Genomic DNA, 25,000 nt, shown 5'->3' with positions numbered 1-25,000 from the left:
TCAGAGTCTTTGGAGTTGAAACGTGAGATTTGTGTCATCGGCGCACATTTTCACATCTGATAGAAGGTTACAGTTAGAGAGATAATTAATGTACAGTAGGAATAGTCACAACTTATAAAGCTAGCGTGTTTCAGAATTTTCGTTGTTTTTAACTGGCCTGAGTTCTATCAGACAGGTAGTCTCGGAAAAGATTAAGGCTCGCACCTTTAAACCCCTACAGCTCCAATCTTGAAAGAAGGATCTCATGGTGAATGGTATCAAATTCCTTTTTTAAATCAATAAACAGAATGGCATTTGTCAAACCATCGTCGATGTTAAGATACCAATTGTCTGTAATATCAATAAGACCTGTAAGAGTAGAGTGCATAGGTCTAAAGCCAGACTCAGATATTCCGAAAAAAGCTTATTGTCATTTAAATATGTATATACCTGATTAAAGATGGCTTTTTCAAAGAGTTTGGCAATTACAAAAATCTCAGAAATTGGCCTGTAATTGGCTGGGTCAACCTTCGAGTCAGCTTTGAAAATTGGAGTTACTGTAGCACTCTTCCAGTCTTTGGGAATGATTCCAGTAGAAATAACTAAATTTAAAAAATGTGTCAGGGAAGACGCAATGAATGTAAATGATAGCTTTAGGAGGCAAGTAGAAATACCATCAAGGCCATCAGCCTTGCCCACAGGAATATTGTTCACAAGTTTGCACAGTCCGTCCATAGTAAGTAATTCAAGCTGAAAGGTGCTATCACAAGATTCTACAAAATGACGAAAGCTGACGGCTCGAGGGCGATTTATGTTAGCCGCTAAGTTAGGGCCAATATCGGTAAAATGTCTGTTAAAAGCGTTGCTTAGCTCATGAGGGTCAGTTACCACCGTGTCATCAATAATCAATTTTGACGCCGGAGCAAATATTGAGATTTATATTTGCAGATTACTAAAGTCAAACTCTACATCTCTATGAAATAAGCCCATTCAAAATTTCCTCATATTACTGTATAAAGGTCGGTTTTTTAATGATTTTCCTCCAGTGCTACGGTATATGAAATATAACTGAGTGTTCTCTCGGGTCTTCTTCTCATGATCTTTGCGGAAATTACATTCTGTCCCTCAATAAACCTAGAACAACCAATTATGGTCTTAGTTCTTTTTTCATTCTTATCAGCTAAGTTGTGGAATGTGCTACCTGCTTTTATCCGTACCGCTGAGTTTACAGGTTTTAAAATGAGGGCTCCGGGGCGTTTGATCAGGTATTTTCAATGTTGGAGAGGTTAGCAGATCAGGGCATAAACGCAATTGCCACTCAGAAAGTACTTAAGAATGGAAACAGGTACTTGAAGAATGATTTCAAGACACACCTCAGACGGCGTAAACATTGTAGTAATTACTGCACCAAGTGTTAGTAATGCAGGGGACCTCAGAGGGAAATGCAATCACCAACACTGCAAAGAATGTGAGCTCTGTGAACGTTTGGAGGGAGTGCTGACAGGGGTGGAAGATTTGCTGGATAAAGTGGACGTGACGGAAGAAGAGAGGGTTGGGCTGAGGTTTCAGTACACCGAGAGTGTGCGCAACATACAGGCGTGAAAAGCCCACTTGCTAGGGTCAAGTAACCTGGACGAAGCCAAGCAGCATATCCTCCAGAAGCTAGAGCTCGTGTCTTGTCATAATGGACTGGGCAATGACATTTTTGCCTGTTCAATACAGAGAACAGATGAGTGACTTTTTTGGCAAGAGAGGAAGGAGCTGGCATATCAGCCAGTACACATCTTCAACAACTGCACCCAACATAGCTTCGAAGATCTCTCAATCATAGAGGACTTGCTGCAAGGTCAAACAGGAGTATCCCCTTGTGAATTCAGTCTAACTCCGATCGGATAACGCCGGATGCTACCGCAACGGGCCTCTCTTGCTTAGCCTTGGACGAGTAGGGGAGAAAATCGGTGTCATTCCGGTGCGATATGATTTCTCAGAACCACAGGCAGACAAGGACATCGGTAATCGAAAGACTGTTGCTATGAAGGCACACGTGAAGCGATGGGTCAAGGAGAGGCACGACGTCGTCACGGCTGAGGATATGAGGGCAGCACTAGAATCTCATGGTGGTATCAAAGGGTGCAGGGCTGCAGTCGTTGAGGTGGACACGACCAGGGAGAGAAACAAAGAGAGCAAGATACCTGGTATGTTGGACAACTTCCAGTACGAGGATGGTGGCATCCGAGTATGAAAAGCATACAACATCGGCCCTGGGCGCCTCATCCCTTACAGTGATCTCGGAGTTCCATCACAAGGAAATACTGGCATGAGGGTGATAAAGCCATTTGGTCAAGCTACACAGAGCGGAAGCGTAGGTAAGAGCGTCAGGTACAAGTCCGAGATCTACTCTTGCCAGGAGACTGGATTACCTCACGTTCAAGACCCAGTGAGAGGCAGAAAACCATATGGACACGGATAAGCACTTCTTGAGGTAAATGAAGGGGTAGTTTCTAAAGAAACTGTGGTGCTGCGTCGGTGGGAAAGTAGTATACAAAAATTTGGTTTATCAACGGAGTTGATAATGTAAATTGGCCACCGTACAGAGATTCTAAAAGCTGACGTTTCGAGCGTTAGCCCTTCGTCAGAGCGAATCCGAAGGTAGACTGCGACTCCATGTATGACCCTGTCAGGAGAAAATGGGCGGGAACGGTGACAGGAGTGACGTCTGCTCTAATTGTGCCATTAACCTCATCGCAAGGTGTGGATAGCAGCAGCCCTGCCAGAGCATCTGCCCTTAGGCCATTGGTGTGGGCTCTTAAGGGAAGCAAAAGGACCCACCAGGATGACTGATAGCGTCAAGATCTTCTTGATGAAGACATTTGAAGGGGGTGTAAGAACTGGAAACCGATGCTGAGGAAATACCTGAGGAAGACATCGTGGGCCGCAGAGACAGAAATGTCCTTTCACGCTCTTAGAGGTTTGGTGATGGAATACATAGGCAAACCAAGCCATCCAATCATAGTGGGCGGTAGCGATTCTGCAAACTTGTAAAAGACAACAAGCTTCGCTCACTCAAACTGGCAGTCCAGTTTCTTTACGGTCCTTGAAAGATTTTCTGAGAGTTGTACAAGTTACATTGTTTTAGTAGCGAGGATCTTCGTGGGGTAGGATGTGAGGGCAGGAAAGTACTCTAGCAAGAAATGTTGGACGTCAGTTTAATTGTACCAAGAGTACCTGTGCATACCTTGTTATTTCTACCCCACCCTCTCCACAGGGGCCTTAAAGATAACCATGTTAAATCGTGAGGAATATTGGACTGATAACAGAGTAAATGCTTTAATTAAATAGCGAACGTAATAAATAAAAAAATCCGAGGATTTTTTGACACTGCAAAATGCCTGGTTTCCCGGTCGTTATGCTTAAGCGTTGTCGTGGATGAAGAAAATTATTTTTTCTTCCATAGTTAAAAAAATAGCCGTAAGATTTCAGTACCACTGAACATGGATTAGTAAGCTTTAATAGCCCATCATCGCCATGTTCTGACACTCCTCCAGACAAGACACTGTTGTATTGCACTTATGTCCAAATATGTATCAAGTTTTGAGTCGCTAATTTGCATTCCAATGTTGCTCCATTTTCGAATTACATTTCTTTATGCGCAGAATTCACTGTCACGCGAAAGAAAAACACTAACTCTTTATTGCCTTACAAAACGCAAATGAAAAGACAAGAGCTCATACTTTATTTTATTACGCATAGGGTCTTGTCGCACTTATCAAATAACACGTGCGAGAAGTTTTCCGAAGAATAATAGACCTTTTTACGGTTTTTGACGCCATATTGGTTGGGAGGCAAGCACGGCGTAAATTACTGTCGAACAGTGAATGTATGGGACTTTTGCCGACTTTGAACCATTATAAATCCATTAACTGGTACTATGATAAAAAAAATCAATGCCTTTTTCCTTCAGATTTTGAAAGTGTGTTTGCTTAACAATTTGAGCTTTGATTTTTATCCAAAGGCTTTTAACTTCGCGTCTAAGTTTTGGATTTCAAGGTCCGCCATTACTCACGTTCAAAACTGACCGACTGGACCTCAGAGGGTTGGATCTAGGGAAAATTGTCATTCGCACTCAATAGCTTAAATTTCAGAGTGTAAACGCAGTTTATTATGTATGCAAAAAACGAGTTCAAAAATCTGAAAGCCCGAAACTCCCGTGCTGCATTTTTATTCAGTCCCGTACAAACATTACATTTTTAAACTAGACGCTCCATGATGGGCATACACTGGGTTGCCTGTGATACGAAGGTACTGAGTAGGGTGGTATTAAACTGCAGCGTTCCGGGCAATTTTTTTCAAGTCGGGGGTCATTAAGACCATTTATTATATGGCTTGTGTTTGTAGCCGATATAACGCGCGCTCTGATTGGCTAATTGTGACTGAATTGTAGGGCATTATTCTCCCGTAATGCCCACGGGCCGATTACGGGCTTGCAAAAACAAAGCAAAAGGTAATTAAAAAACCATATAATAAACTACTTACTAACCGATCTAGCTCGAGCCGTACTGGGGAATATTGGCCCTCGGTCGTTTTTGTACGGACCTCGCTGCGCTCGGTCCGTACTGCCACGAACTCGGGCCAATATTCCCCAGTAAGGCCACTCGCGCTCGGTTAGTAAGAAGTTATTAAGGGGTCACCCAGAAGTCGTACTAGCAGAGGCCCTTTGGCTCACATCCTTATACGACGAATTAAACCCTTTTCTGAGGTTAAAAACCTGGCTACCGGCCTATTAATCATTTGTCAGAAAGAAGAAATTCCTGTCATCTTTAGAAAAAATAGGCACGCATTGCGTACGTATGGTAGTGCAGTAACGCAGTGCTTTATTCCATATTGTCAACCGAGCTGCCTTTTTTCTTCCAGGATATTCAAGTTCAATATGTAGCTCTAATAGTACACGATATTGTTTTGGTATTATATATCATTGTCGTGTCATGGTAAAAGTCTTAGGTAAATAGCCCCCTGAGAAGACATGTGGTTACCAGCAAAGTACTAAACCCAGAAAGATTGAAGAAAATATAAGGGAATCGAGAAACATTGCCTCCTAGGCTGACATGTTGACCATCTCCAAGTTCCCTCACAACTTCTTTTCACCGCAACTTGAAGCGTGCACTCTGAGCATCTGACAGCATTGCAATACAAAAGTTCACTGAATTTTATCGCTGCCCGGCGGGGTTAGTATCTGGATGGGTGACCTAAGAAATAAACCACTTCGTAACAGAAGCATAACTTAAGACCCCAAAAATGCGAACTAAGCAAGGTACAGATTTTGTAAGCTTGCTCTATGCAAAACAAATATTGATACACAGTTTTTAGGAAGAGCAGAAGGAAGCTCTCAGGACGGTCGATCGAGAATAAAATATTTTGCCGTCAGCAACAAAATTAACGACATAAAAACAACATTAATCTTGAATCGCGAATATGAAAAGTTACCATCAGCGAAAAACATTTTGCGAGATTTTTGCGACGTTATCGTACTTTTGACTGCAAAAGTAAATCGCAAAATCCAAAGTGACATCGAGTTCAGAGGGCGCCGGGATCAAGTTACCGCGGCGTGTTTACTCGCGAAACAGTGAAGCATGTGTGTCAAATGATGGCAAGATACCGGGTTTTTGTTTTGTTAGTTTTTTTTCTTCTTTCAAGTGTTATAAAGTTTGAGAAGAAATGTGCGAATTCAAAGCAAAGATCACAGCCGCCCAACTCTTGAGGTTGACCATTGTTTCTGCAAAGTCGAAAATTTACTCTCCAAGATGAGGTTATTTATCACCAGGTAATTCCATCGTTTTGGGAATAGCAGCTACTTTATTATTCATTTATCGATTTTGGGGCTCATTTTGTTGAAACTCAAGGACGCTTCCAACAGACCTGTTTATTGTCGTGACTTAAGGCCGGTACACACGAGTGAGCTTGCTCCTGAAACACGCTCCCGAAACAAGCTCCCGAAACACGCTCCCGGGTAAGTACCCCAACCAGTACACACGAAGGACACGACGAGGGCGCTGAATGATGAAACAACCCAATTGGGACATGGGAACTGTTGTGGATGAAAAAAAAATAAGCCAATTTGATTGGCCAACTGGAGACACGTCATGTCACGGCAAGCAAATTTCAGTACACACGAGGGAGCTTGCTCCTGAAACAGACTCATGCAACAGATTTGCCCCTGGAGCTTGCTCCCTCATATCAAACCAGTTTGATATGAGGGAGCAAAACTCGGGAGCAAGAGTTTTGTTGCGCAAAATATCTTTTCGCTAGAAATCGTTGGTGCAGACGAGGGAGCTTTGCTCCGGGAGAGTGTTGCAGGAGCGTGCTGCGGGAGCAAGCTCCCTCGTGTGTACCGACCTTTATGCGCTACCACAAAAATTCTCCCTGTATCACATTTCAACACATGCATTCAAATTTGTTAAGCTCGAAAATTACACATGATAAATTTACAAAAGCTGGAAATTTCACAGAAATCTTTTCCAGCGAAACATATTTGCTATAAGAGGCAAGAAACCCTTCCTATTTCCATTGCTTGCGTGCAAACGAAACACACAATCGCTGTCACAAAGCATATGCAATAAAATAAATTTCTGACAGTTCACATCAAACCCTTTTCGAAAGAACCTTGACGGTAAATAATAAAGCAAAAAGAGACAACAAGCTTTCATTCAAATAAATTTTCAATGTCACATTTCCAATTTTTTTTTTACCTTTGCTGAGTTGAGTCAGAAAATGAATGTAACTTGCCAGACAACTTAGATGCGACTTCAGTGAACACAGTGATGCATTCAAGGCGTTCGACTCCTTCAATGTTTGTTAAATCCATAAAAGAATTGCCATTTGACTTCAGTGTTGTTTATAATACCAAGTTAAAGCTTACTTGATATCCAACGGCCAAAAATGAAATTGTTGTCGAAGACCATTTCTCGTCGCTTTAAAGATTCCAGATATTTATTTTTCATCGCCTAAGTTGTTTATCCAATTGACGTTCCATTCTTGAGCTCCATGCATAAGGGCATATTTGTTTAAAGATGACCTAAAACGCCATTCGCGTTACAATGACTTTCAACGCCATTCCAGGTTAACAATTAAATGTCCTCCAGCATGTACCAGAGAAATTTATGCATTACCCCAGCCCCCTCGAACCTAACAAAATACGCACAGAAGACTCTATGAACAAAGACACCACTAAGCAGGGGAGTGACAGGCAAGACTTTTACCGACACGGAAAAAAATAAAACTAGAAGCTCGATGAGCGTACACTGGGTTGCCTGTGGTACGTGTTACTCAAAAATAGAAGGGACTGAGTTGGGTGGTATTGAACTGCAGCGTTCCAGTCAATTTTTTCGAATCGGGGGTCATTAAGACCATTTAAGGGGTCACCCAGAAGTAGTGCCAACAGAGGCCCTTTGCCTCACACGTTGATATGACGGAACAGATCTTTTTCTGAGGTTAAAAACTTGGCTACCAGCCTATTAATTATTAATCTTTTGTCAAAAAGAAAAAAGACCTGTCAGCTTTAGAAAAAATAGGCACGCATTGCGTACGTGTGGTAGTGCAGTAGCACAGCACTTTATTCTATATAGGCCACTTTAGAAAATACCATAATAATCTTTGTCTGTCCCCCCAAATTTTGCATAAGCATTGTTTCCAGTTTCTTTTGGGACTTACAATGGTCCCAAGAGAAAACAAAAACAATGCTCATGCAAAATTTGGGGGGACAAACAAAGAGTATTATGGTATTTTCCGAAGTGGTCTGGTGTCAACTGAGCTGCGTTTTGTCTTCCAGGATATTCAAGTTCAATATGTAGCTCTAATAGTACACGATAGGAGGCGAGGTGGCCTCATGGTTGGAGTGCTCGACTCCGGATCGAGTGGTCCGGGTTTAGGTCCTCGCTGGGGACATTGTGTTGTGTTCTTGGGCAAGACACTTAACTCTCACGGCGCCTCTCTCCACCCAGGTGTATAAATGGGTACTGGCGAATTGCCCAACTCTCAATAAACTCTCTGTTTATTTTCGTGAACCCTTCCTGCTTACAGAGCAATACCATAAAAATCTTCCAGTATCACATTTCAACCCAGGTAAGCAAATTTGTTAAGCTCGAAAATTACACAACATTATATGAAATGTCACAAAAGCTGGAAATATTTCGGCAAAATCCTTTTCCAGCGAAAAATTAATTGAAACAAACAACATATTTACTATTAGAGGCAAAAAAACCTTCCTATTTCAATTGCGTGCGTGCAAACAAGATGCAATTAAATAAATATTTGACCGTTCACATCAAACCCTTTTCGACTCGGAACCTTGACCGTAAATAATGAAGCACAAAAGAGACAACAACTTTCATTCAAATAATTCTTCACTGTCACATTTCCAAATTTTTTACATCTTTGCAGAGTTGACAACAAAATACCGGTAAATGTAAATTGCCAGACAACTAAGATGCAACTTGAGTAAACACTGTGATGCATTCAAGGCGTTGGATTCCTTCAATGTTTGTTAAATCCATAAAAAATGATATTTGATTTCAGTGTTTTATATAATACCAAGTTAGTGAAAATATTAGAAACAAAGCTCACTTGATATCCAAAGGCGAAAAATGAAATTGTTGTCGAAGACCATGATAACTCGTCGCTTAAAATCCAGATATTTATTTCTCAGCACTGTCTTGTTCATCCAATTGACGATCCATTCTTGAGCTCCATGAGAGTATATTTTCTTTAAAGATCCACTAAAACGCCATTCACGTTACAATGCCTTTCGACGCCACTGAATGAATTAGTGAGATTTCCAATTGTTACCGGAACAATGTGCAGAGTTGAGAACAGGTAAATACAAATAGCGAGACAACTGAGATAACAGATCCACTTTATGGATTCCTTCTCTGTCTTTGTTGAACCCATACTGAGTTACCAGACAATTGTTCATTTGGTTTCAGTGTTGTACATAACAGCACACTTGGCAAAATATTAGAAATACAGCTCACATTTCGGCTCGACGGGCAAAAGATTGTTGTCGAAGTCCATTACTCGTCGCTTTTAAGATTCCAGATTCCGGATTCACCGCTTGTCTTGTTTATCCTATTGACGTTCCATTCTTGAGCTCCATATAAGGGTATATTTTGTTTAAAGATGCACTAAAACGCCATTCCTGTTACATGACTTTCGACGCCATTGCCGGTTAAGTTAATCATTCTACTGTGTCCACCAGAGAAATTTACGCATTTCCTATTACCCTCTCGATCCTAAGAAAATACGCGCAGACGGCTCTATGCACAAAGACACCACTTAGCAGGGGAGTGACAGGCAAGACTTTTACCGACACGGAAAAAAAAATAAAACCAACAAATGAAAGGCAGATTCCGACTGGGTTTGCCATACTGGCAACCCAGTAAAAACGACGAAATGCAACGCAGATTCCGACTGGGTTTCGCAACCCAGTAACTAGTGAGTCTTTGACGTCATTTTCTCCTCGATCCAGCTTTCCGTTAGTAATGGCGGACCATTAAATAAAAACATTCCAGTTAAAATTAACAAGTTTCTTTTTGAAATTAAGGCTTAAAACTTGGTTCACTTGATGTTATGTTATCCAAAGAAAAAATACTTGATTTTTTGATCATGGTACCACTTTACGGTCCGATGAGTGTGGATAGCGAGAATACCTCTCAAAAAGTACGTCTATTGAAATTATTTTTCGTGAAGTATGACGATCAGAATCAAGCTATAACGACCGTAGACTAGGTTTGGATAAATTCTGCCGGTAAAATTTCGAGCAGAATAAGCGATTTTTGAGGCGAGCATCCTGCTGGCAGATCCTGGCAGAATGAGGCCTTTTCGAAAAGAATTGGAGCAGAATAAGGGAAAATCAGCGGCACTAATGATATGCATAACAGTTGTAAGAAAAATTAAAACTAAAAAAAAAAAATTGGAAAATACCTCGTGTTTGATTTGATTAATTGACCTAAAGTAAGATGAATTACAGTTTTGCTTCGCATAATAAAAAATATCCAATTAGTTTTGAGGTGTTAGGCCCAGGCTCCCCTTCTGTATTTGCGAAAATGATACATGGCCCGAAGGGCCGAAATTTTTTTCAGATACCGAGCAGAACGCGAGCAGAATTTTGGGCAGAATAATCGATTTTTACGAGCACTGCCAAACAGAATTTAGAAGTTCATATAAACCCTTGTAAACAAAATTACGCAATCTAATATCAATGTTTAAACGTCGTGCCTTGTGCAACGTAATGATCTTATTTTCCGTTGAGTTAATAGGCCTTTTTCGATATGGTTGAGGCTGAATCGCGTGGGTGGGTCGTGGGTAGGTGGGTGGTGGGTGGTGGGTCGTGTGTCGTGTAAGTTTGAAGATAAAAAAAGATATACATTAGCTCCCACAGTGCTCGGTCCAAATTTGTCTTAGCTCTTAGGTCTTGTCTGTTTCGAGAATTTCCAGTCGTTGATAAAAAAAGGGTTAGGGTTAGGGTAAGGTTAGGGTTAGGGACCCACGACCCATGACCGACGACCCACCCACCCACGCCGATTTGACACTCTCTTACGGTATATTAAAATTCAGCTTAATAGTGAGGCAATGAGGACAACTACAAAGGACAGTGGATGACATGTAAATATTTTTCACATTCATTCCAACGTGTTTCTATACTCTTTGTCCTCACTGCCTCACTATCAAGCTGAATAATATTTGATATTTCGAAAATGGCCTATTTGCAGCGAAGTTACAGAGCTCGAGGGTTGAATTCGGCCAAAATCCCATACATTCACTGTAATTTAAAGGACCCTAGTCACCCACTTTACATTGCGCGCCCACAACTTGTCGGTGCAACCGAAAACTGGGAATTCTCTGACTGTTAAAGTAATCCGTTTCCATCGGACATCAAATGGGTCATACAATTCTGTTTTCAATGGAAAAATAAGCTATGTTTATTAGAATTTCATATTCTATGATTATTTATGTATGACTTGCTCTTCGCAACATGTTGTCGAGTGGATGGAACTCGTTGTTGAAACATCTTCTGAGTGGCAGCGAGGAGTACCGCAATTACTGAAGTGCGATTCCTCAAGAAGACCAGAGGACGATTAACGGCTACAATGATCGGAATCAATGTGTTATCATTCCTGGAAAGTGGAGAAATAATTTCTTGAACTACATTGCAAGGAATCACGAAGAACGGATTCACCGTCGGATCGATGATTCTGGTTCAAATAATGTATGCGTGTCTCTTCCGCTCAAGCTAACAGCACTTAACACAAGCGAACATGTGAATAGTGATCCCTATCACAATCCGTAAATTAAAAGCCTTTATCTTTTCGCAGTTCATTTTATTTCCTCACCGGTAATAAAACTGCGTATTGTGGAACTGAGCAAGCTTGCGTGTGACACATTTTGATTTTTGATCTGGAAAGTAAAAACGACAGAGGTCAGCTTGTGTTGAATTTACAGGAGGAAGAATTCGTTTATTTAAGATTTGGTAACCTTTGAAAGAGAAGAAATTCTAGGAACGTAGAATAAGAGCATTTCATCTTATGCTACAAGTGTATTTCGTGCGCGACAAATGAAACCATTTTTAGTTTACTTTTACTGAGACGCAGTACCGCTTATCATTACTTACAATTGCAAAGGACCGCGCAAGCAACGAATTAATCTCTCCTTGATTTCATTGCCAATTGCTTGGGTATCAAAGAAATATAGGTGAGCCGATAAAAATATCTCGCATTTCTCACTACTGTTTTTGGTTTGGTCAAGTCCCAAGAGTAATACATCACCAAAACGTCCGTATGTCAACAAAACCATGGACGTGGCTGACTAGTGTTCTTTAGGCCGCGTTTGCCCTCCAACTAAGATGGCGTCAGAAACTCTGAAAAGGTCTATTATGCAAATTAGTTAAGTTTCAAAAGAAGCTTTCGGGAGGGCATTTTAACTTGCCAAATGACAAAATACCTGCAATATGTAACAGGTCAAGCGCATATAGCGTATGTAACAACTCAAAAGCAATTTTTTCCGCAAAAAACACCGATTATGCAAATTATGCAAATTAGGAAACTAAGCAAAGTCGTGAGAAAGCTCATAACTTACTAGGGATTTTGTCAAGGTCAGTGGCTTTCTTGTCATCGATTTTTTTTTCAACACGTCGAGAACAAAGTCCACATGCACTCGGAGTCTTTAAAGAAAACGAATTATCAGAGGGCGACAAGAACGATTCAGCGTCACCTTCTCCAACCGGAATATCCCGAGCTGGCATTTTCGCAATGTCATTGAAGTGCAAGTTGAAAGCTTCCGCCATATCATCAGCGTTATTTATAGTTGTATTATTACCTTGGATTTCAAAAATGTTGGACGATTTACAACTATTCCGTGAGCTAAGCTCGTTAATAAGATCTCTCTTGTTTGGCGTGAAAGACCCTATCCCTGGCGGACTTCGTTCGCGTGTGGTTTATAAGTTTGCATGTGCGGGCTGTAATGCCTGTCCATATTTTAGATCACGCCTCTACGAGTTTTCAACTTAAGATAAAAGAAGCTATTCATATTCAAAAAGAAAAACCTTCTTTGAATCAAGAATTACATCATGTAAATCTAAAACTATCCTTTTAATTCTCACGTTGTTACATTTTATGTACAGTCCGTTGTTACTAGCATAATTAGTACTTTTTCCTACTTATAAATTTCAATTTCTAACGCTTTGTACATTAATCAACTGAAGATGAAAGAAGTTTCGGTCGAAACAAGTCTTAAAAACTTAAAAGTTTTGCCGTTTTCTTTAAAGTACTAGTTCTGACTTGCCTGCTAATACCAAGGTCCATCTCAAGTTTTACGTGGATTGCCTTTGCTAGTTTCCAAGTTTTCAGAAAAATATCGTTTTTTAGCAAGTTTCACTGTTGCGTTATTCACCTGGTTCCTAGCTCGCTTTAAACTGGTGTTCTGAGCAATAATTCACTCGTTATTCACGGAGCCCGCTCGTTACGAATTCTCAGTTTTGATTTAAGAGGCGCGTATTTGTCCATGCTGCTGACAAACAGGTTTTTCCATTCTTGCCACATATCATTTGGATCAGAGTGCGAACTAACAATCGTCCATGGCATTTGCTCTAGATCATTTAAAAACTTATCTTTTTGAACGTTTTTAAATTGCTGCATTTCGATCGTACGAAATATTGGTTATTTAAAAGTTAACAGGAATCATCAATCTTGGTTACGTCCCACTTCAATCAATATTTGCTGCATCATGTCTGAAATCGTGATCATTGATCAACCGATGACGTCAGATCACGTTAAGACGGGAGTAATTCGGCGTTTAAATTAAATAGGGCGAAAGCAAAGGAAGGTGTCTTTTATCTCTAAACGCCGAGGAACAGTTCCCTAGCTGAAGTCATGACTGCGACTGGTGCTCTTATGGTCACTCTTTTTTCCACGAAAGGCGTAGCATTGTTTGTGATGATCTCTGTTTTGTTCTTCACTGTGGGCGACTGCAAATGTTACGATTGTACTAGCGGTCAAGTCTGCTGCCAATATGAATGCGTTGATGGCGATAGTTGTGTGGGCTATTCCTGCGATCACGACCAAGATTGTTCGAGATATGCCGTTGAAACGTGTTGCAAGATCCCTAGGGGCGTAACCTTCGAGAAGGCTTGCGTATCGGGTCACAGCTGCATTGGCCAAAGCTGCTCCTACGATTCTGATTGTTCCTTTAATCAGACGTGCTGCCGCTCAAAATGCGTTGGAGGGACCACTTGTCTCGGCCGTTCCTGCTCATACAACTCCGACTGTTCCATTGATGAAGTCTGCTGCAATAAAAAATGCAAGGCTGGATCGGACTGCATAGGTGAATCATGTTCCAGCTACAGCAACTGTCAAACCGGAGAAAATTGTTGCAAAGAGAAATGTGTAGAGACCATCGGCGGCTGTCAAATCCCGGAAAATAGTGACACGGGATTAGTTATCGGCTTGTCAGCTGGTGCTGGTGGAGTTGTTTTCGTTTGTACACTCGTAGCTTCGATCTTGGGAGCTATACGGCGACGCCGACGCCTCCGCCTTCTGTTGGGTGCTAATATTACACAAAATGTCACCACAACCATCACCACAGCGGAGGACGGCACGGCAATTGTAACCGAACAGATCACCACTAGCGTCTCTACAAACCCTGTGACACAGTGCAACCCGCTCTATCAGCCAGAAGGGCCACCGTCCGACCAACCGCCCCCTTACACAGAACCAGCAAGTGGAGTAGCTGATGGAACATATGCTCCTCAAAACGACTCCTTTACACCTAGAACGGCTGGTATCGTGTAACGATACAGAACTTTAGAACTGTAGCATTCACATATCGAGAGTACGAAATAAAAACTAATGAGAGCGCGGCAAACGAATAACAAGCAACCCGTTTTCAATAAAAATATTAAAAAATTGCACAAAAATGTCTTTGAATTAGTAGGCACCGTCCGTAACGAAGGTTCGCGCGTGCAATTGAAGGGAGATTTTAATAGGTCTTGAGCAGGATCAAAAGAAACAGGACCCTTATCTTGACCCAACTCGAAAAAGGAACGAAGACAGGTTGAGGATACGAGCATGGTTTTAATGAGTGCCAAGACTATGATTCATGTCACTGATTGAAATTATATGCTTTGTCCTTGAGTAGACTCTGAATCTTAACAAATTGTGATCTGTTGGATTTTCTAAAAAGGTATAGTTGCGGTCAAAATAACTACGCATCGTTTGAGGAAACGATACAACGTAAATAGCCCTCCTGAGGGGACATGTAGTTACAAGTAAAATACGAAACCCACAGAGATTGAGGAAAATAAAAGGGAATCGCGTAACATTGGCATCGAGAATGTCGAGGACCATTTCCGAGTTCATTTCAACTTCTTTTTCACATCAAGTTAAAGCCCGAATTTCTGTGCCGGGTTATTAGTTCTACTTTTCGTTTGACTGTAAAAGTACAGTAATATACACGAGAAAGACTTGTGAATCAGCTTGACAGTGGTCAATACTAACTAACCGCATGTTTCACAGCTCGTCCTTTGCGAGATTTCACGCAAGAACTTAACCCCGAGACCCATGTGGTTGGCTTTCGTGGCGCCATACAGTCGGTTACCCAGAATCCGACCACTTAGGTTGAAAACTGCTCCAATTCTCCTTCCTCATCCGCAAGAGCTGGGAAATTTGACCCTCAAACAATAAATTTAGTATTAATACGATGAATTTTACCTTCGTTTCCGTTTCCACAGATGTCGATTGCTGCCCAGTATCCGACCACAGCAATAACGTAATTAAACGTGCCTTTTGGAAGAGACGACATGTTTTTATCTCCCTTTTCTCTTGCAAAGTACTTTGGCATTAGAATTTGGAAAATGTAAATCTATTTTAAAGGAACGTAGCTTCGTGAAAAACTTGAGAATTCCGTTGTAAATTCCGTTGTAACTTCCGTTTCCACTAGTGATCACTAGTTACGCAAAGTGCGGTGAGAAAAACACACAGAAAACTATCCTAATTCCTCAATTCGCGCATAGCCACAATTCCTTGCACTTTTGACCACAATCCCTTTCGAAGAAAAATGTATTCTTCTCCCGATAAGAGAGAGCTGCCTCGTTACTCCAGCCTTTGTAAGCTTTCAAAAATTATTGCCAACAAGCAAGCCGAGCGAAGACAATCGGCTTGCGAGGCGGCCAGCTTATTGCCGAGCGAAGTATTGCAGCAAGCAGAAAAATTCTCGATCGTGCTGTGAAAAGTGTAGCCTGCGAACAGGCTCCCAGCGAGGGCGAAAAAAATTCGGCGAGCGAAGCGTGAATCCGCGAGCGAAGCGAGACACCAGACCGCTCTCGGCTCGTTCCACTCGCCCTAGACTACACTCGGCTAACTCGCCTTAAACCCAAGCGGGAGCCCGTCCGCAGGCTATGAAAAGTGTAATGTAAGGGTTATGTAAGGTGTCGATTCCCTGGAGATTTTAAAAGGGACGAATGGATGCGCGTGTTTTGATGTGTGATGTCATTATTACACAAACTTGCATGACGCGCGCGACTATTGATGATCTTGTGTTCGGAGGTGAGTGAAAACACATTTTTCCCCATTTCCCTGACCATTGTGTTCTGTATACTTGCTTTGAGTGTTCTTTAATATTTATTTTCGAAGCAGCGTGTTCTATATTGAGTGAACGAGCTCAAAACTAAACCGGCGTACGTGTTCTTATCGCCCGCTGTTGTCAATTTCGGCCTTCGGCCCGCGAGTAGAGCAGTTTGTTTTGAAACAACTATCATGAGCGAGAGAGTTTGATTCCTTATTACAAGTTTGACACTGAAAAGTCTGAAAACGCTTCGGCGATTTTTTACATGGCATTGATTTTATTCAACTTAATTATTGTATATTCCTGTTAAAATTACGGCCGTTCAAAAATTACAGCAGTACTTTCCATATTCTTGCAAAACACGTTGACATTTACATTGTTGTTGGAGATACAAAGTGTACAATTTCTATCATTGTATTATTGTTAACTAGTTTAGTTGAGTTTCAGAACTTTTGAATAAAAAAATTACCACTACTGTTGGGTATTTTGGAACTCTGATACAAATCTGCAAACTATGTAATTTTTCTCTAATTACAACGGACCAAAACGTGATCTTTGCAAACGTTTCATCGATAACCGCGTCGGTGCTACTTCATCCAACAAAGAGGAACTCAAACAATTCATCACTTCACTCAATTTCTTCCACCAAATACACCTGGGAAATTTCCGAAAATTCAATAGATTTCCTCGACATTAAAGTTTCAGTCAACCACAACGGTTTATCTACAAGCGTAAACTACAAGCCAACAAATTCCCATAACTACTTGCTACATTCGTCCTTTCATCCACAACACGTAAAAAACGTCATCCCAGTCTCTCAATTTCTTAGACTAAGCCGCCTCTGTAGTGAGTCCGACTTTAACAGCAAGTGCAACGAAATGTGCCAGTTTTTCAAAGAACGTAGCTACCCTGACTCCGCTGTCACCACAGGCAAACATCGTGCCCAAGAAATCGATCGAGAAACCACACTACAAACGTCACAGAAGGAAGAAACCAACAGAATTCCATTCACCCTCACCTACCATCCACAAAACCTTGCAGTCAAAAATGTCATTACATATATTTCCTATATCACCCCTCATTTCATTCAAATGCGACAAAAACATACCGGTACGTAACTTTCTAGTTAGGAGCGCATTCAAGTCTGAAAACCAACCGAGAACTTTCAAATGTTCACCGCACACGATGCAAAACTTGTCGTTTTATTTCTAACATTGTTAAGATCTCAGGACCGAATTGATCCGTTAAAATCACTAACCACTTTACATGCATCTCCGCAAATGTCATCTATTGCATAACCTGCACACTATGTAAGGAGACCTACATAGGCGAAACAGGGAACGAGATGTAGAAAAAAACGACAAAGATGCATCAAAACCAGTTGCGCGCTATTTTAATCTTCCCAATCACTCCAACCACAACATGACAATTTGCGGCCTATCTTTACACCACGGGAACACAGAAAGCCGCAAGAATCTGGAACAAAAATTCATCTTTCAACTAAGTACACTCTATCGTCACCGAATGAATGACCGCCTCTCGTGCCATTAATTCAGTCACAAATTCATGTTACCATATTTCCACCAATGGCAAAGCTCTTCCACACCCGCATAAAAACCGATTCCTCTATTCGCTCTGACGAAGGGCTAACGCTCGAAACGTCAGCTTTCCAAATCTTTCCCGGTGATAATTCGACCTTTATCAACTCGTTTGATAAAACCAAATTTTCCTTATGTATTATATTGACTGTCTCGTTGGCACTTAGCGATAGCTATTACTAGTTTTCCTGATAAAAACGTCACAGCTCCCCACTACCGCTGAATCGACTAAACATCAAAAAACATCTCTTGAGATATTTATTGCTATGTAGCCTTACAGAAACGCTCTACAAGCAACGACAATTTCAAGATCGGTGATCTGAGCAAACATTATTTCTTTCGTGTTGTTTAAGCATAATATTTCGAGAGGAACTCTTGCCAGGATCTAAAGCACTTCATTTGAAAAATGGCTGACAAAGATTGAAGGCTAAGTCATTAAGACGGCGGAAATTTTGATGATTTGACAAACTAAAAGTGACTTGTTTAAGTAACGGAATACATCATTTCCTGAACGACATTACTGCAGTTTTCAATAAAAACATTAAAAAATTGCACAAAAATGACTTTGAATTAGTAGGCACCGTCCTTAACGAAGGTTCGTGCGTGCAATTGAAGGGAGATTTTAATAGGTCTTGAGCAGGATCAAAAGAAACAGGACCCTTATCTTGACCCAACTCGAAAAAGGAACGAAGACAGGTTGAGGATACGAGCATGGTTTTAATGAGTGCCAAGACTATGATTCATGTCACTGATTGAAATTATATGCTTTGTCGTTGAGTACACTCTAAATCTTAACAAATTGTGGTGTTGGATTTTCTAAAATGGTATAGTTGCGGTCAAAATAACTACGCATCGTTTGAGGAAACGATACAACGTAAATAGCCCTCCGGAGGGGACATGTTGTTACAAGTAAAATACGAAACCCACAGAGATTGAGGAAAATAAAAGGGAATCACGTAACATTGGCATCGAGAATGTCGAGGACCATTTCCGAGTTCACTTTAACTTCTTTTTCACGTCAAGTTAAAGCCCAAATTTCTGTGCCGGGTTATTAGTTCTACTTTTCGTTTGACTGTAAAAGTACAGTAATATAGACGTGAAAGACTTGTGAATCAGCTTGACAGTGGTCAATACTAACTAACCGCATGTTTCACTGCTCGTCCTTTGCGAGATTTCACGCAAGAACTTAACCCAGAGACCCATGTGGTTGGCTTTCGTGGCGCCATACAGTCTGTTACCCAGAATCCGACCACTTAGGTTGAAAACTGCTCCAATTCTCCTTCCTCATCCGCAAGAGCTGGGAAATTTGACCCTCAAACAATAAATTTAGTATTAATACGATGAATTTTACCTTCGTTTCCGTTTCCACAGATGTCGATTGCTGCCCAGTATCCGACCACAACAATAACGTAATTAAACGTGCCTTTTGGAAGAGAAGACATGTTTTTGTCTCCCTTTTCTCTTGCAAAGTACTTTGGCATTAGAATTTGGAAAATGTAAATCTATTTTAAAGGAACGTAGCTTCGTGAAAAACTTGAGAATTCCGTTGTAAATTCCGTTGTAACTTCCGTTTCCACTAGTTACGCAAAGTGCGGTGAGAAAAACACACAGAAAACTATCCTAATTCCTCAATTCGCGCATAGCCACAATTCCTTGCACATTTGACCACAATCCCTTTCGAAGAAAAATGTATTCTTCTCCCGATAAGAGAGAGCTGCCTCGTTACTCCAGCCTTTGTAAGCTTTCAAAAATTATTGCCCACAAGCAAGCCGAGCGAAGACAATCGGCTTGCGAGGCGGCCAGCTTATTGCCGCGCGAAGTATTGCAGCAAGCAGAAAAATTCTCGATCGTGCTGTGAAAAGTGTAGCCTGCGAACAGGCTCCCAGCGATGGCGAAAAAAATTCGGCGAGCGAAGCGAGACACCAGACCGCTCTCGGCTCGTTCCACTCGCCCTAGACTACACTCGGCTAACTCGTCTTAAACCCAAGCGGGAGCCTGTCCGCAGGCTATCAAAAGTGTAAAGTAAGGGTAATGTAAGGTGTCGATTCCCTGGAGATTTTAAAAGGGACGAATGGATGCGCGCGTTTTGATGTGTGATGTCATTATTACACAAACTTGCATGACGCGCGCGACTATTGATGATCTTGTGTTCGGAGGTGAGTGAAAACACATTTTTTCCCATTTCCCTGACCATTGTGTTGTGTACACTTGCTTCGAGTGTTCTTTAATATTTATTTTCGAAGCAGCGTGTTCTATATTGAGTGAACGAGCTCAAAACTAAACCGGCGTACGTGTTCTTATCGCCCGCTGTTGTCAATTTCGGCCTTCGGCCCGCGAGTAGAGCAGTTTGTTTTGAAACAACTATCATGAGCGAGAGAGTTTGATTCCTTATTACAAGTTTGACACTGAAAAGTCTGAAAACGCTTCGGCGATTTTTTACATGGCATTGATTTTATTCAACTTAATTATTGTATATTCCTGTTAAAATTACGGCCGTTCAAAAATTAGAGCATACTTTCCATATTATTTTATATAATAACCCAAGTTATTCACGGATTTTGATTGGTTCTTGCCTATGATCTATTAGAGGACAGACGCACGATTGACGTCATCATCAGCTTTTATTCAAATAAAGTTTAATTCTTTATTATATAAAACAAATAGATTCCATGTTGCCGTGGGTCTGTTCAGTAATAGATCACAGAAGACGTCAAAATGTGGTAAGAACATCAGTGACACACTCGACTATCGCCTCGTGTGCCACTTTTTTGTTCTTACCACATTTTGACGTCATCTGTGATCTATTACTGAACAGACGCACGGCAACATGGAATCTATTTGTTAAGCAAAACACGTTGACATATACATTGTTGTTGGAGATACAAAGTGTACAATTTCTATCATTGTATTATTGTTAACTAGTTTAGTTGAGTTTCAGAACTTTTGAATAAAAAAATTACCACTACTGTTGGGTATTTTGGAACTCTGATACAAATCTGCAAACTATGTAATTTTTCTCTAATTACAACGGACCAAAACGTGATCTTTGCAAACGTTTCATCGATAACCGCGTCGGTGCTACTTCATCCATCAAAGAGGAACTCAAACAATTCATCACTTCACTCAATTCTTTCCACCAAATACACCTGGGAAATTTCCGAAAATTCAATAGATTTCCTCGACATTAAAGTTTCAGTCAACCACAACGGTTTATCTACAAGCGTAAACTACAAGCCAACAAATTCCCATAACTACTTGCTACATTCGTCCTCTCATCCACAACACGTAAAAAACGTCATCCCAGTCTCTCAATTTCTTAGACTAAGCCGCCTCTGTAGTGAGTCCGACTTTAACAGCAAGTGCAACGAAATGTGCCAGTTTTTCAAAGAATGTAGCTACCCTGACTCCGCTGTCACCACAGGCAAACACCGTGCCCAAGAAATCGATCGAGAAACCACACTACAAACGTCACAGAAGGAAGAAACCAACCGAATTCTATTCACCCTCACCTACCATCCACAAAACCTTGCAGTCAAAAATGTCATTACATATATTTCCTCATTTCATTCAAATGCGACAAAAACATACCGGTAGGTAACTTTCTAGTTAGGAGCGCATTCAAGTCTGAAAACCAACCGAGAACTTTCAAATGTTCACCGCACACGATGCAAAACTTGTCGTTTTATTTCTAACATTGTTAAGATCTCAGGACCGAATTGATCCGTTAAAATCACTAACCACTTTACATGCACCTCCGCCAATGTCATCTATTGCATAACCTGCACACTATGTAAGGAGACCTACATAGGCGAAACAGGGAACGAGATGTAGAAAAAAACGACAAAGATGCGTCAAAACCAGTTGCGCGCTATTTTAATCTTCCCAATCACTCCAACCACAACATGACAATTTGCGGCCTATCTTTACACCACGGGAACACAGAAAGCCGCAAGAATCTGGAACAAAAATTCATCTTTCAACTAAGTACACTCTATCGTCACCGAATGAATGACCGCCTCTTCAGTCACAAATTCATGTTACCATATTTCCACCAATGGCAAAGCTCTTCCACACCCGCATAAAAACCAATTCCTCTATTCGCTCTGACGAAGGGCTAACGCTCGAAACGTCAGCTTTCCAAATCTTTCCCGGTGATAATTCGACCTTTATCAACTCGTTTGATAAAACCAAATTTTCCTTATGTATTATATTGACTGTCTCGTTGGCACTTAGCGATAGCTATTACTAGTTTTCCTGATAAAAACGTCACAGCTCCCCACTACCGCTGAATCGACTAAACATAAGAAAACATCTCTTGAGATATTTATTTCTATGTTGCCTTACAGAAACGCAGTATAAGAAACGACAATTTCAAGATCGGTGATCTAAGCAAACATTACTTCTTTCGTGTTGCTTAAGCATATTTCGAGAGAAACTCTTACCAGGATCTAAAGCACTTCATTTGAATAATGGCTGACGAAGATTAAAGGCTAAGTCATTAAGACGGCGGAAATTTTGATGATTTGACAAACTAAAAGTGCCTTGTTTAAGTAACGGAATACATCATTTCCTGAACGACATTACTGCAGTTTTCAATAAAAACATTAAAAAATTGCACAAAAATGACTTTGAATTAGTAGGCACCGTCCTTAACGAAGGTTCGTGCGTGCAAGTGAAGGGAGATTTTAATTGGTCTTGAGCAGGATCAAAAGAAACAGGACCCTTATCTTGACCCAACTCGAAAAAGGAACGAAGACAGGTTGAGGATACGAGCATGGTTTTAATGAGTGCCAAGACTATGATTCATGTGACCGATTGAAATTATGTGCTTTGTCCTTGAGTAGACTCTGAATCTTAACAAATTGTGATCTGTTGGATTTTCTAAAAAAGGTATTGTTGCGGTCAAAGTGGATCAGAGTGCGAACTAACAATCCTCCATGGCATTTGCTCTAGATCATTTAAAAACTTATCTTTTTGAAAGTTTTTAAATTGCTGCATTTCGATCGTGCGAAATAATTGGTTATTTAAAAGTTAACAGGAATCATCAATCTTACACCGCGCACCGGTGGCTCAGTTGGTTGCACCGCATGGTTAATCATGTATTACCCTCTCAAAATAAAGAACATTGTATTGTATTGTATTGGTTATTTCCCACTTCAATCAATATTTGCTGCATCATGTCTGAAATCGTGATCATTGATCAACCGATGACGCCAGATCACGTTAAGACGGAAGTAATTCGGCGTTTAAATTAAATAGGGCGAAAGCAAAGGAAGGTGTCTTTTATCTCTAAACGCCGAGGAACAGTTCCCTAGCTGAAGTCATGACTGCGACTGGTGCTCTTATGGTCACTCTTTTTTCCACGAAAGGTGTAGCATTGTTTGTGATGATCTCTGTTTTGTTCTTCACTGTGGGCGACTGCAAATGTTACGATTGTACTTACGGCCAAGTCTGCTGCAAATATGATTGCGTTGATGGCTATAGTTGTGTGGGCTATTCCTGCGATCACGACCAAGATTGTTCGAGATATGACGTTGAAACGTGTTGCAAGAGCCCTGAGGGCGTAATCTTCAAGAAGGCTTGCGTATCGGGTCACAGCTGCATTGGCCAAAGCTGCTCCAACGATTCTGATTGTTCCTTTAATCAGACGTGCTGCCGCTCAAAATGCGTTGGAGGGACCACTTGTCTCGGCCGTTCCTGCTCACACAACTCCGACTGTTCCATTGACGTTGAAACGTGTTGCAAGAGCCCTGAGGGCGTAATCTTCGAGAAGGATTACTCTTTTACCTCAGGCTATCGGAATTCCTTACAAAGTTCAATATCCTTAATCATCACCAGTACGGTTTTAGACCTCATCACTCTACTGCTATGGCTATCTTAGAGCTTGTCAATAATATTTATGAAGGTTTTGAAAACAATCAGTACACTCTCGGAGTCTTCATAGATCTTAAGAAGGCTTTTGATACAGTCAACCATGAAATACTTCTGGATAAACTAAATTTTTATGGAATTAGAGGAATTCCGTTGGCCTGGCTTGCTAGCTATTTATCTCACAGACAACAGTGTGTCATGGTTGATGACCATACATCTACATATAATACGGCTGTATGTGAGGTTCCACAAGGTTCAGTCCTTGGACCTTTACTTTTTCTTTTATACATCAATGATCTTTTTCATGTCTGAAACCTCCTGTCAATCATTCTCTTTGCTGATGATACTAATATCTTTTTTCGTCATAATGACTTGGCTACCTTAGTAACCATCCTTAATGTACAGCTCGCTCGTGTTTTTACTTGTTTATGCAATTTACTTAATTATATTATATTATTTAGTTGTATAAGTATTTTAGCTAAAGCCTTCTTCTATTCATGCAAATTTTTCAAAATTATGTTTGCTGACCATATGCCATTTACGCCTCGGGCTTTGGCTGTTCTCATGTATTCCTCAGAGTTTGATGTGTAACAATAAAAAACAATGAAACAAAAGGCTTGCGTATCGGATCACAGCTGCATTGGCCAAAGCTGCTCCTACTATTCTGATTGTTCCTTTAATCAGACGTGCTGCCGCTCAAAATGCGTTGGAGGGACCACTTGTCTCGGCCGTTCCTGCTCATACAACTCCGCCTGTTCCATTGATGAAGTCTGCTGCAATAAAAAATGCAAAGCTGGATCGAACTGCATAGGTGAATCGTGTTCCAGCTACAGCAACTGTCAAACCGGAGAAAATTGTTGCAAAGAGAACTGTGTAAAGACCATCGGCGGCTGTCCAATCCCGGAAAATCGTGACTGGGGATTAATTATCGGCTTGTCAGCTGGTGGAGTGGTTTTCGTTTGTATATACGTAGCTTCGCCGAGGCTACGACGGATATACAAACGCATCTTGGGAGCTAGACGGCGACGCCAACACTTTCGCCGTCTGTTGGGTGCTAACGTTACACGAAATGTCACCACAACCATCACCACAGCGGAGGACGGCACGGCAATTGAAACTGAACAGATCACCACTAGCGTCTCTGCAAACCCTGTGACACAGTGCAACACGCTCTACCAGCCAGAAGGGCCACCGTCCGACCAACAACGAGACCAACCACCCCCTTACACAGAACCACCAAGTGGAGAAGCTGATGGAACATATGCTCCTCAAAACGACTCCTTTACACTTAGAACGGCTGGTATCGTGTAACGATACAGAACTTTACAACTGTAGAATTCACAAATCGTAAATACGAAATAAAAACTAATGAGAGCGCGGCAAAAGAATAACAAGCAACCTGTTTTCAATAAAAACATTAAAAAATTCAACAAAAATGACTTTGAATT

General features: G+C 41.1%; 1 protein-coding gene across 1 annotated transcript; it reads left to right on the top strand.

Moving 5' to 3' along the window:
- The first annotated feature begins 13,301 nt into the window (after positions 1 to 13,301).
- LOC137991537 (fibrillin-1-like) lies at positions 13,302 to 15,118 on the top strand. The gene has a single exon (XM_068836613.1). The coding sequence runs from the start codon at positions 13,395 to 13,397 to the stop codon at positions 14,310 to 14,312; it is 918 nt and encodes a 305-aa protein (XP_068692714.1). The 5' UTR covers positions 13,302 to 13,394; the 3' UTR covers positions 14,313 to 15,118.
- Positions 15,119 to 25,000: the final 9,882 nt, after the last annotated feature.

This window comes from Montipora foliosa, chromosome 1 (assembly GCF_036669935.1).
Source record: "Montipora foliosa isolate CH-2021 chromosome 1, ASM3666993v2, whole genome shotgun sequence".
Lineage (NCBI taxonomy): Eukaryota > Metazoa > Cnidaria > Anthozoa > Scleractinia > Acroporidae > Montipora > Montipora foliosa.
Note: the sequence above shows the minus strand (reverse complement) of the source record. Positions and strands in the feature narration are given on the sequence as shown.

What these genes read in the sequence shown, in the direction of transcription:
- LOC137991537 (XM_068836613.1), top strand. Translation starts at nt 13,395, where the DNA reads ATGACTGCGACTGGTGCTCTTATGGTCACTCTTTTTTCCACGAAAGGC.